We start from the raw sequence: 14,392 nt of genomic DNA, 5'->3' as shown, positions 1-14,392 counted from the left end.
ACCACCAATCCAATTACAGTAAGAACTTCCCCTCCCATGTCATATAACTTCACTTTCCCTGTTAGTTCTTAGTGAGAGGCCCTATCAAAGACTTGGCTAAAATCATGGTCTCTCATGTAGCCAAAAAGCTTCACGCCCGCAGTTTTAATCACCCTCATCCGTTGACGGGGTCGTCGTGTTTACAACCATTTTCTTTTTAAATTTAGTTGAGAAGGGCACCGCGCTACTGTATACAGTGCCGGATTTAGACCTGTGGAGGCCCATGAGCAGCCTCTTTGTGGAGGCCCCCCTCATTATAACTACCCAAGAGGGTGGGGTGGCGAGTGAAGTGAGCCTAAACATATGGGAGTTCCGGGGGGCGCTGTAAGCCCCCCAGGAAAATTTTGAAATTTGAACACTTCTTTGGAGAATTTTGAAACCATATGCAGTTATATTGAGGAAATTAGAACACAGCGCCCTGATGGCATTCCTAATGAAAGTGATAATGAAAAAAATATTTTATTTATTTTTTTTAATCTCAATTTCGTTATTCCATGTAGTTCATTTTTAATCAATATACGTTTGTGGAATTCTAAATATATTATTAGCAACACAAACAATAGCACTCAATAAAAATATACGGTTCATAGGAAAACCAGGTATTCATGAATTTCAAGAAGTAGCCAGCCTAATTTCTATCACTCTTCTTGCTGAACATAGTTTTACGTGATGGAATAGATAAACATGAATTTTAAAGAATGAAAATAAAAATAATCCAAATGAATAAACACCTAAATAAAATATTGTAATATGTGGAGGCCCCTGGGCAGCTGCCCACTTTGCCCACTCCTGAATCCGGCCCTGAATGTATAGTGCTTGACAGGGAGGGTGATAACTCCGGGCATTAATGTGTCTCCCACTAGGTAGCCGATAAGCTGTAATGTGATTTAAGACAAGTCGGGTGTGTGGGGTCGTGTCTCTGTCACAGTGTGTTGACTTTCAGGCTTTTGTTTGTTGAATGACAGAAATTGGGCAGTGAATTCATAAAGTAATCAAGGTGAATGTATCAATCGGTGTACCACTTTTTCTGTCATTCGTGATTGAAGCTCAATTATTTTTTCGTGGGGATGGAAGCAAATTGTAAGGATATAACCCAAAAAATATTTAGTGCCAGAAGTCAAAATATGCTGTATACAGAAGATTTAAATTAGGTGTGTCCATGACTGCGAAGTGCTTATAAGACGACCAGAGTGTGTGGGGAGTCTATGTCTGAGGAGATTTGAATATAAATTAGTGATAGCAGTACACTACAGTTTGTTAAATCTCTCAATCCTTCTTCACGGGGGATTTAGTAAACTTGCATTGAATTTGCATAATTAGACCAATTAAGTGTTTTATATGGATTTTAATAATACCCAATCTAGTGGTAAATTTATATTCACGAGTCCATACACACCCGGCAACAGTGTGGAACAGAGACGTGACCGACCACCCTAATGGCTAATAAGCAGATCAGTGGCATAAAGTAAATTGGACAAAGTAAAGTAAATTTGAGGTAATGTTCCTCCTAATCATAGTGCTTACTTGAAAGACCTTAGTTATAACTGGCAACTCCAGGCATGTAAGCTTCTCACTTCTGCACTGTATTAGAAAAAGTAGCCATTGAGTAAAACAACTGAATGGTATGATGTGCTTAGATTTAATGAAGCACCAATTTTGATTTGAGATAAAGTTTTAAATGTTCCTCCTTTAAGTAAGTTTATGTATAATTTATTTATAATTAAGCGTCTTTATTTCAAATTAATTGTGTTTATACTATAATACATAATGCAGGTTTGACTTTCCTCATCTTGTTGGTGAGGGAGGACGGAAGAGGGCTCTATTTGACCAAGACTTTTATAAACATACTAATAGAGCGAATGGAAATAAGAAAGTGATTTACTAAAGGTAATGTAACTCCTGTTTTTTTAGTCAAGTCCATTTGTTTGTTTCTCCTTAATGCTGAGGACTACATGACTTCTTAAGAGCCTGATGCAGTCTACTAATGTAACTCACACTCTCGCTTCACTTGCATTACAGCTACAGTATTTCATTAACATTCCTTCTTAGCATTATGTCTCCCAAAAAGAGTATTAGGTGGATACAGTACAGTACAGTATAAAAACTGTCCTGAAACAGAGTAACTACTGTAATGTTTTAACAATGTTCCTTGAGAAGTGTTCCAAAATGTTACATGTTACAGGTGGTCACAAGAAGAATTTAAACTTAGAGAAGTGTTGAGGACGATGATTGTACATGTGACATTTAAGTCATGGTCAAGGGAGTGGTTGTATTTACTGCAGTGTTTAATTAATTTGCCTTGGTCAACCTGCTGCACTTAAAAAAAAAAAAACTTGCAAACGACAGATGACCCCTGAACTGTAATGGATAAGTTCTGCAAGTTGAGGGGAGGCCCATTTAATGATTATTCCTTTGAGCGACACATCTGCCCCAGTGGAGATTCAAAAGTTACTTGTTATCCTAATCCTATATCCCCCTGTACAGTACAGTACTTATTTATCTTCTTACGGGAGGAATCACGGAATATTATGGATACGGGTAAAAATAAAATAAACAGCGTATAAGTTTTAGTGCCACATGAGATGGTTAATATAATCTTCAACATTAACACCGCCTGTCACAATGGAATTTTGTACAGGAACATTAGTGCAATTTTCATCAAAACGATTCCATAAGTTTCCCTCATTTAAACTAAAAGCTAAATCTCTCTTATTAGGACAGAGTGCTTCCCTATCATGAGCATCACCATGAACCTGACACTGATGAGAGTCACACGTTTCCTGAGATAAACTTAAGCTTAATCTGCTCTCTTCTTCCTTTTTTAAGCTACACAAATTTTTAGTTTTTTCTTTATTCTCAATATCCTTAGCTCTGTTCTGCCTCTTTTTATGCTCTAGCCACAGTATGTTCATAACTGTAGTTTCATTCTTCATGTCAGTAACTGATAACAATGACTGTGTTTCAATTTGTTGACGTACCTCGCTGGTTTGTAATATATCATTGAGGATCTGTCTACCGTGGTTATCATCTTTACTCTGCACCACGGGTTGATGTATTCTATCGCGGTAGTTAGGCATGAACTCCTCCTGTGGTGTGGTTTCATTTTGCAGCTGCACTCCACTTCCGCGCTTCATGCCTCTGTTTTGTATACAGTTTTCCTCTACCATTTTCCTCTCATTCCACATATCAATAATATTCTTTGTTCCACTGACTCTTTTCATACTACTGTGCATTCTCAAGTCATCTAATATGCTGCTCTTTTCACAGTTCAATGAGCTATATTTTTGTGGATCTTTATCTTGAACTGCTTCTGGATTAGATAATTGCATTTTATGTAGTGATTGTTCATCCTCAACAAGCACCCCTCTTGACAAAACATCACAGTAATCAGATGCCCATCTATGTTGCAGTGTTACTTTCTTCTGCTCTTTAATTGCAGCTTTGACCATGTTGTGTCTGACCACTTGTCCAAGTTCACCATTCTGCTCCACAGTTCCTTCGCCTCCAAACATTTTTTCATATATCAAGCGCTCTTCTTGATTTACTATTCCAAGTTCTGCATCTATACTACTATGCTGTTTCTGATGTTGCCTCAAGGTAGTTACTTTACACTCTTGTGACACTGAGGAACCTAGTGGTCTCATGTTATCATAGGCTGTGGCTCCACCGTGTGTCATCGTAAGCCTTTGTTCCAAATTTCTGTATTGGTATTTATCACCAACAAAACTTAATGAATTATCCTGTGTTCCATTCGCATCATGAAGTCTTGCATCGTCCAGCCCAAGTCCAGTCCTTGTGAGAAGTGAATTATTTACCACCCTATTATCTTCTGACAAAGGCTTATCACATATTGATATCCCATCTTGTGTCACGCTTCTGATCATCATATTTTGTTGTGCTTCTTCTGCAACTTGATAGTGTGTGTTGCCATCTTGTTGTGGTAGAACAATATGGTGTGGAATGATGCTTTGCTGATTAACTATATTACCCTGATTCACATCATGTAGCCCTAACACTCCGTCAGGTAGCATCACATCATTCATCCCAGGAATACCAAGTTGCATGTTCATGTCTTCTGTAACTGATCTGTCTTGGCCCAACCTTCCATACTGTGCCAGAAAATTATCATCAAACACCAGAAGACCCTGTTGCATGTTTGTATATTGTGCGGCCAAACTGTTCTCTGATTCTCTGGTGCTCGGTAGCCTCTTACGTCGTTTCACACTTACCGCTTCACTTGTGTATGCAGATGTTGAAGTATGTTTGGCATATTTTCCTCCACCATCTTCCTTTCCTTGGGATACTTTCATAAATGGTTTTCTCAGACTTTGTTGAGATGTTGACAAGTTATAGCTCTCCATATTACTTGATTTTGAGATATCATGTTCACGAAAAATTTCCTGGGAAGTTCTAACTATTTTTATCACAAAGTCAGGATGTTGACTCATGTGAACAAATAATGCAGTATTTGACTGGTATATTAGGCCACACCTAAAACACTGATAGAACATAGAATGACTTCTTCTCTGCAAGTGACTCCTCACACCCATCTGAGAGTCATATGCTTTTCCACAAGTTTCACATAAATATTTCTTAGGTTTCAAATTACACTCATCACAAAATTTTCTAAGAAAAGAAGTTCTGATCATTTGTTTTTGACAGATACTACAAGCGCTATATTCCTTGTCTGAGTGTAACTTCTGGTGTTCATTATATTGTCTCTTGCTGGAATATTTATTGTAACACACACTACATTTATACGACTTCCCCGAACTGTGCACTTTAAAGTGTTTGATCAAAACACTCTCTTTACTAAACTCCTTACTGCAGTCCGGACAATGAAAGCACTTCATGTTATTTGCTGACATTTCTCCGTCTCAACACCATATATGTATATATACACTATCTAATTTTAGTTTACAGTGCAGTACAGTATAGTACAGTACAGTGCAGTACAGTACAATATCTAAATAGTAACTGGATCTTATATCAAGTTTTAATATTTTCACCATACTGTATTTTGATAAATGAAAGGCACACCTTATACAGTACACCTTTCTTAACCAAACTGTGTCTATCCTTCTTTAATAAGCTGTCTAATGTTTATCTCAGGATTTTGACATTAGCCAACTTAATCATACAGCTGCACAGAACTGTAATTCATTTGCTTCACTGTACTGTAGTTTTATCTGTAGCCGCTATCTTCTTTAAACTTTGTGTTTGACAGATCTTCAATATGCCTCATATGTCTCTGAAACAAAACAAATAAGGAATATTTATTTACTGAATTTGTAAAGTTTTACCAATAATATAAATAATCTAAACAAAGGCAACACAAGTATGTGAAAGCTTAAAGGACTGCAATGGTAAACACATTTTCAGACGCCTAGTAACCGTAGCATCGTACAGTATTCAGAACACCTTAACTCAGGCTCTAAGGAACACAAGTTGTATTTCTTCATCACTATAGTACAAATGTGAGGAAGGACTTTACATGGGAGAAAGGACTTTACAAGGGAGTAAGGACTTTACATGGGAGTAAGGACTTTACATGGGAGGAAGGACTTTACATGGGAGTAAGGACTTTACATGGGAGGAAGGACTTTACATGGGAGTAAGGACTTTACAGGGGAGTAAGGACTTTACATGGGAGTAAGGACTTTACATGGGAGTAAGGACTTTACATGGGAGAAAGGACTTTACAAGGGAGTAAGGACTTTACATGGGAGTAAGGACTTTACATGGGAGGAAGGACTTTACATGGGAGTAAGGACTTTACATGGGAGGAAGGACTTTACATGGGAGCAAGGACTTTACAGGGAGGCTGACTTTACATGGGAGTAAGGGTGACTTTACAGGGAGTAAGGACTTTACATGGGGAGCAAAGGACTTTACATGAGAGTAAGGACTTTACATGGGAGTAAGGACTTACATGGGAGGAAGGGATTTTTATATGGGAGTAAGAATCTCTTTACATGGAGGAAGGACTTTACATGGAGTAAGGACTTTACATGGGGAGGAAGGACTTATGAGTAAGGATCTTACATGGAGTAAGGACTTCCTTTACATGGGAGTGAAGGGGATCTTACAGCTATGGGGAGGAAGACTTATATGGGAGTATATGACTTTGTTAATGGAGGAAGGACTTACATGGGAGTAAGTGACTTATATGGGGAGGAAGGACTTACATGGAGCAAGGACTTTACATGGGAGCAAGGACTTACATGGGAGTAAGGACTTTACATGGGAGTAAGGACTTTACATGGGAGGAAGGACTTTACATGGGAGGAAGGACTTTACATGGGAGTAAGGACTTTACATGGGAGGAAGGACTTTACATGGGAGTAAGGACTTTACATGGGAGGAAGGACTTTACATGGGAGTAAGGACTTTACATGGGAGTAAGGACTTTACATGGGAGGAAGGACTTTACATGGGAGGAAGGACTTTACATGGGAGTAAGGACTTTACATGGGAGGAAGGACTTTACATGGGAGGAAGGACTTTACATGGGAGTAAGGACTTTTACATGGGAGTAAGGGACTTCTTACAGTGGGAGGAAGGACTTTGGCAGGAGTAAGGACTTTACAAGGGAGGAGACTTTACATGAGTAAGGACTTACAGGAGTAAGGACTTACATGTGAGAAGGACTTTTGGCAAGGAGTAAGACTTACATGGGAGCAAGGACTTTACATGAGTGAAGGACTTTACATGGAGTAAGGACTTTACATGGAGCAAGGACTTTACATGGGAGAAAAGGACTTTACAAGGGAGTAAGGATTCTTGTTATGGGGAGTAGTAAGGGGATTTTACATGTGGGGAGCAAGGACTTTATGGAGGAAGGACTTATATGTGAGCAAGGACTTTATGGGAGTAAGGACTTTACATGGGAGGAAGGACTTACATGGAGGAAGGACTTTACAGTGGGAGTAAGGACTTACATGGGAGGAAGGACTTTTACATGGAGTAAGGACTTACATGGGAGGAAGGACTTACAGGAGTAAGGACTTTATGGGAGAGGACTTATATGGGAGGTAGAAGGACTTTATATGGGGAGGAAGGACTTTTATATGGGAGTAAGGACTTACATGAGTGAAGGACTTTTACATGGGAGTAAGGACTTTTTACATGGAGGCAAGGACTTTACACTGGGAGTAAGGACTTTACATGGAGTGAAGGACTTACATGAGCAAGGATTTTACATGGAGTAAGACTTCATATGGAGGAAGGACTTACATGGGAGTAAGGATTTACATGGGAGGAAGGACTCATATGGAGTGGAAGACTTACATGGGAGTAAGGATCTTACATGGAGGAAGGACTTACATGGGAGTAAGGGGACTTCATAGGAGGAAGGACTTACATGGGAGTAAGGACTTTACATGAGTAAGGACTTTTACATGGAGGAAGGACTTTACATGGGAGCAAGGACTTTACATGTGGGAGGAAGGATTCTTACAGGAGTAAGGACTTTGTTAAGGAGTGAGGACTTCTTACATGGGAGTAAGGACTTTACATGGAGTAAGGACTTACATGTGAGAAGGACTTTTGGTAGAGCAAGGACTTTTACATGGGAGGCAAGACTTACATGTGGAGAAGGACTTTACATGGGAGTAAGGACTTTTTACGGGAGTAAGGACTTTACATGGGGAGAAAAGGACTTACAAGGAGTAAGGACTTTACATGGGGAGTAAGGACTTTACATGGGGAGTAAGGACTTCTTACATGGAGGAAGGACTTACATGGGGAGTAAGGACTTTACATTATGAGTAAGGACTTTACACAGGGGAGGAAGGACTTTACATGGGGAGGAAGGACTTTTACATGGAGTAGTGACTTTAAGACATGGGAGTAAGGGGACTTACATGGGAGAAAGGACTTTTACAAGGAGTAAGGACTATATGGGGAGCAAGGACTTTACATGGAGGAAGGACTTACATGGGAGTAAGGACTTGCATGGGGAGTGAAGGACTTTACATGGGAGTAAGGACTTTTACATGGGGAGGAAGGACTTATTACGGGGAGGCAAGGATTTTATATATGTAGAGGTCTTTAAGAAGGGGAGCAAGGACTTTGGCATGGGAAGGACTTTTACATTGGAGGAAGGGACTTTTACAAGGAGCAAGGAATTTAAGTGATGGGAGTAAGGACTTACAGCGGAGGAAGGATTTACATGGGGAGTAAGGACTTTACATGGGAGGAAGGACTTATATGTGAGTAAGGACTTTGTTATATGGAGGAAGGACTTACATGGGGAGCAAGGACTTTACATGGGAGGAAGGACTTACATGGAGTAAGGACTTTACATGGAGTAAGGACTACATGGGAGGAAGGACTTAGAGCAAGGACTTTACATGGGAGTATGACTTTACAGGGAGTATGACTTAGCAAGGAGTAAGGACTCTTTACATGGGGAGCAAGGACTTTACATGGGAGTGAAGGACTATATATGGGAGTAAGGACTCTATATGAGCAAGGATTCTTACAGGGGAGCAGGTGACTTATAAGGGAGTAAGGACTTTACATGTGAGGAAGGACTTTGCATGGGAGTAAGGACTTTACATGGGAGTAAGGTCTTTACATGGGAGTAAGGACTTTACATGGGAGTAAGGACTTTACATGGGAGGAAGGACTTTACATGGGAGGAAGGACTTTACATGGGAGGAAGGACTATATATGGGAGGAAGGACTATATATGGGAGGAAGGACTTTACATGGGAGGAAGGACTTTACATGGGAGTAAGGACTTTACATGGGAGAAAGGACTTTACAAGGGAGTAAGGACTTTACATGGGAGTAAGGACTTTACATGGGAGGAAGGACTTTACATGGGAGAAGGGACTTTTTACATGGGAGGAAGGGACTTTACATGGGAGTAAGGACTTTACATGGGGAGGAAGGACTTCCACATGGAGTAAGGATTTTATATGTGGAGGAAGGACTTTACATGGGAGTAAGGGACTTTACATGGGAGTAAGGGGACTTTTATATGGGAGTGAAGGACTTACATGGGGAGGAGGACTTTACATGGGGAGTAAGGACTTACAGGGGGGAGTAAGGACTTACAAGGAGTAAGGACTTTACATGGGAGCAGGGACTTTTACATGTGAGGAAGGACTTGTATGGGAGTAAGGACTTTTACATGGGGAGCAAGGTCTTTTACATGGGGAGCAAGGACTTTACATGGGGAGGCAAGGACTTTACATGGGAGCAAGGACTTTACATGGGAGTAAGGACTTCTTACATGGAGGAAGGACTTTACATGAGGAAGGACTTTACATGGGAGGAAGGACTATATATGGGAGTGAAGGACTTTTACATGGAGTGAAGACTTTACATGTGAGTAAGGACTTTACATGGGAGTAAGGACTCAGAAGAGGAGGAAGGACTTGAGCATGAGTAAGGACTTTACATGGGAGGAAGGACTATATATGGGAGTAAGGACTTTACAGGAGTAAGGACTTTACAGGGGAGGCAAGGACTTACAAGGGGAGTAAGGACTTTACATGCGAGTAAGGACTTAAGAAGGGGAGGAAGGACTAGAGGCGGGGAGTAAGGACTTTTGCTATGGGGAGTAAGGACTTTACAGGGGAGTAAGGACTTTACAAGGGAGTAAGGACTTTACATGGGAGTAAGGACTTTACATGGGAGTAAGGACTTTACATGTGAGGAAGGACTTTGCATGGGAGTAAGGACTTTACATGGGAGTAAGGTCTTTACATGGGAGTAAGGACTTTACATGGGAGTAAGGACTTTACATGGGAGGAAGGACTTTACATGGGAGGAAGGACTTTACATGGGAGGAAGGACTATATATGGGAGGAAGGACTATATATGGGAGGAAGGACTTTACATGGGAGGAAGGACTTTACATGGATGTGACGAGATGTTGGTAAGTACTGGTTCTGTTACACACTGTTGGCAAGTACTGGCCCTGTTACATACTGTTAGCAACTTTTGGGCAAGTACTGGTTCTGTTACACTCTGTTGGCATTAGCCCATCCGGGCACAGGTCATTTTATGATCCACATCAAGGCCTGGGGGGCGAAAATATAATAAAATAATAATAATAATAAAATTAATAACATTTAATAATAATAATAATAATAATAATAATAATAATAATAATAATAATACTAAAGAACAACAAATAAATACAAAAATGTAAAAATATATAAAAAGTGAGGAACAATATATGTATGTTGTGTTGTCATAGTAAGAGAAACAATTGAGACCCTGCAATTGTGTGTAAATGAGGCAGAAAGTCAGATCATCAACCTGGGACTTGGTCACATATGGCAGCAGGGTCTACCATTAGACAACACATTATGCTTCCAATATTTTCTCAGGCCGTAGTACCTCCCTGTTTGGTAGCTACCTAGTACCTGCAAGTACGGGCTCTGTTACACACTGTTAGCAAGTACACAGCCTGAGAACGTTTAGAGTGGAGGACTGTGGTCGCCAACCCTCAGATATAAGGATGGTACTCTGATTATTATTATTTTTTTTTAACGGGGATTGACCCACCCGGGCACAGGTCATTGACCCATAACGGGGCCGGGGGGCTTTAGAGTAAAAAGAAAATGATTGATTGAATATAATTGAGAATAACACCTTAAATACCATGAGCCGTCACTTTACATATTAGTCTTGTGTGGGGACCCTGTCGAAGGCTTTGCTGTAGTCACGGTAAACCACGTCATAATCCACCTATTCGAAAACAATTGAAAAGAATTATAATAGATTTGTCAGTCAAGAACGCCCTCTCATAAAGCCATACCGAGTCATTAATCGTCTTAATAATAATAATAATAATAATTAACGGTTTATTGAAAGAGCTTGGCAGCCAGAAGGCTGAAAATATACAGTTACATATTTGGGGAATGGGTTACGAATTACAAATAATATACAAGTGACACAAATAAGACATATAATAACTTAGATAGGGATCAGCTCAAACTACAGTTCATTTCAACATAGTGACAGTGTAGGGAGCAGTGTTTAATGGGAGTGAATACACTGATTTATTACATGTTATTGATAATTTTTACAATGGTTGGGACTGGGCTGTTCTATAGCGATCAGTTCGTGCACGTATGGGCTGGATGCGGTTGTGGTGTCGAACAGCAATTCTCGGACAGGGATCTCAGGTGGTAGTAGGGGCCGTGTCGGGGATGGTGTAGAAGCCTTACCAAATTTGCAGATGAGGCCGTGGTGATGGTCAGTGAGAGTCGAAAGGGTCAGTGTGTTGAGCGCTTCTGATATGTGGAGTAGGAAGGGGAGAGAATAATCTTGCATGCCCTCTTTTGCACTTTCTTCTAGGTGTTTACGTTGTGTGGCATTTAGGAGGAAGACCAGGTGGGGAGGCATAGTGAGCTTAGGAAGTATGAATGTTGTAGCATACACTGAGGAGCTGTGTGCAGGAACTCTGAGGGACTTGAGTCGGCGGAGGAGGTGGAGACGGAAACTGGAGGATTGACAACTTCACTGGACGTGTGGTTTCCAATTTAGTTTGTTGTCTATGGTGACGCCGAGGAGCTTCGTGGAATCTACAACCTGGAGTGTGTTCGGACCTAGGGTAATGGAAGGAGGTGGGACAATGTCGGAGGAGAGGTTGATGTGCATAACCATGGTCTTGGTATGGTTGATGGTGACATGGTTGTTGGTGGCCCAGTTTTGGAGACTGTTCAATAAATCCTGGAGGGCGGTATAGTTGGGAGCAGAATTGTTGACGCTGATCCCAATGGTGGAGTCGTCGACATATTTCCAGCGAGCAGGGGTTTCTCTTAGGGCATCATTGATGAGCATAAGGTGATTTTGAATAGTTTGTAACTTTTCCTTCCAGCAATTATCCTACAATTTATGTTCAACTGATTGGACGGTTGTGTGAAGATAGTGATCCATTTCATTTCTTTAAAATCGGTATCACATTCGCTATTCTCCCGGATTTTGGTACTACACCCGATTTTAATGACATGTTTAACAAGTTAGGTGAGGACATACTAAACTCTTGCTTACATTCCTTTAATACTCGAAGAAATATCTCGTCAGGACCTGGTGACTTTTAAGGTATTAATTTGTTTGTTTACTACCATCGTTACTAGTAACTTGCTGAGTTTACAATTTTTTTCACGATCTCTGTGGATAGTTGCTACCTCAGGTATCGTGTTTACGTTTTCAATTGTGAAAAGTGATGAAAAATATCTGTTCAGAACATTGCTCATTTCCCATCGTTATCAATTAGCTCGCCTGTAACAGCACCAATTGCATTATATAAATATTTACCCAAATGTATAATACCAAATTATTCACCAAGTTATTCAATTGTGCCTCAGCTGTTGACGTTATGCATGGCTGAGGTTGCAGATATTTTTTTTAGATTGCCCGGGAGGGGGCTAGTTTATTGGGCACCCCCTTACTTCCTGTGCAAGGTGAAGCACAGAAGCGTTTACAGCGCCCATCTGGGAAGCATGAGGAGTTCATGCTTGCCTTTATGACTCATGCATTAAGGGCGTAAAAGCTTGAAGGGTCATGGGTTTTGTCAGCAAGTTACATAAATTGACAGAATGATGAGTGTGTGGGGGGAAATTTCCCGGTACAATTTATGTTTATGGCAAAGCGTGGCAGGTCCCTAATAGTGTCAAGTGCCAGGCCATAGCCATAGGCATTGACAGTATTGAGGGACATACCTTTTAGTGTGATTGTGATGGCCTGTACGTCGGTAGTGTCGGCTTCAAGGGGGACGTCGAGAGGTTGGTAGGGGACGTCCTTCTTGGCGTAGATACGTAATCCACCAGCATGTCCGCATGGTTGCAGTTCCTCCGGGGAGCGAGCGAGGTCAGGCTGAGGTCAGCTCATGTTAGCACAACAGTATATCTGACGTGTTTCTTTTCTCACACTCCCGAGGTCAGGCGAGGTCAACGAAGCCATAACATACCTGACCTGCTCCTCCCTCTCTCTCTCTTGGTCAGTCGTGGCGTAACCACATAACGGGACAGACGTGCCCATAGGTGCTCTTGACTTCCCGATCGTCCCACAAAGGTCCCCTCAGCCAGCAAGTTTTTGCCAGCATGGAGGGTCGACATAAACGTCCCAGAAGAGGCTCTCTCATGGACGCTGACATCTCTGATATGGATGCCATCGCCAACTCGCCTGGTCATACTGAATCCAACACCCTTCAAGAGTCAGACCCCAGTGATTAAGACAGTGATGGTAATGTTTCTTTGGGAAACACTAGCCGGAGTGGAAACACCAATGCCACGGACCCTATCACCCTGCCCTCTGCCAACCAGCCAAGTAAGATGCATTCAGGAGTCAATGCATGCCCGGTACTTACCAACAGTGCGTAACAGAGACTTCGACCGTCCAAGCGGCTAATGAGCCGATCAGTGGCGAAGAGGATCAAGGTATAGTAATATAAAGGCAAAAGCATGAACACAAGTGTCAGACAGTGGGGCCACCACGCGAGAACACCTTCAGGGCCCACAGGTCCCTACGAATTAAGCCCCTCAAAATGGCCTACAGGCAGTTTGTTTACAAAACTCACATGGCTACAGTCACGTGTCTGCACAACAGTCTGTAGTTACCGCAACACATAATTATACAAAAAATTCAGACCAATATTCTGCTCTAATATTATCATCTGTCACCAAGTAAACATATCCTCTTGAGGTAATCTCAGCTTAATTCACATGCTATTTTGGGTGTAATATCTAATGTATACTTCAACTTAAGTCGGTCACGGACATTCATACAATTTCACTCACTGGTGAATTCACGGTGCAATTCTTTGTGAATCAAAATTTAAAATAATACACCTCCCCTTCGAGTACACCTCTGTGCTTTGGAAGGGGAGTTCAAATAACCAACCCCTGACAATCCAAAACAGAACTACAGGTAGTTAGTTACCTTAAACAGAGAAATGATCCACCACCTACACACACACTCCTTTTAACACAGACGGCTGCAGGCGAGAGGAATGCAGTTACACACAGGCCAATACGACTCGCTAATAATGTAAACAGTTCGGCGTGACGCCTCCTACCACTAGTGTATCAATGGCTAAGTTGGCGGTGACTTATCTTCGTGCGTACGACCAGCTTACCTCAACTGAATAGCCTTCTCCTGGTTACCCTTCCAAGTGGACAGCCACAGCGTCATAAACAAATAATCATAGCACACTAGCTGTAGTTTTAGGCTTTGACAAGGACGTCAATTAGTTACGTTGGTGACGCACTTTATACCTTGCACCGTGTTGCTTCAGCACTGAGTGAGTGAGGGAGAGGGAGCAGCGCCCCTGCTGCTCACTACGTCACCACACAGAAAACGAGAATAATCTGATCTCTAAAGAATT

At 41.4% G+C, this 14,392-nt stretch overlaps 1 protein-coding gene across 1 annotated transcript; it reads right to left on the bottom strand.

Moving 5' to 3' along the window:
• Positions 1-773: 773 nt before the first annotated feature.
• LOC121871756 lies at positions 774-14,297 on the bottom strand. The gene is made up of 2 exons (XM_042374190.1): positions 14,144-14,297; positions 774-5,290 (listed from the first exon to the last, which is right to left on the bottom strand). The coding sequence occupies exon 2, from the start codon at positions 4,905-4,907 to the stop codon at positions 2,607-2,609; it is 2,301 nt and encodes a 766-aa protein (XP_042230124.1). The 5' UTR covers positions 4,908-5,290; positions 14,144-14,297; the 3' UTR covers positions 774-2,606.
• Between the last annotated feature and the right edge of the window lie 95 nt (positions 14,298-14,392).

Source organism: Homarus americanus, unplaced genomic scaffold (genome assembly GCF_018991925.1).
Source record: "Homarus americanus isolate GMGI-L3 unplaced genomic scaffold, GMGI_Hamer_2.0 scaffold39675, whole genome shotgun sequence".
NCBI classification, from domain to species: domain Eukaryota; kingdom Metazoa; phylum Arthropoda; class Malacostraca; order Decapoda; family Nephropidae; genus Homarus; species Homarus americanus.
The sequence above is the reverse complement of the archived record's forward strand: the minus strand, read 5'-3'. Positions and strand labels throughout refer to the sequence as shown.

What these genes read in the sequence shown, in the direction of transcription:
- LOC121871756 (XM_042374190.1), bottom strand. Translation starts at nt 4,907, where the DNA reads ATGTCAGCAAATAACATGAAGTGCTTTCATTGTCCGGACTGCAGTAAG.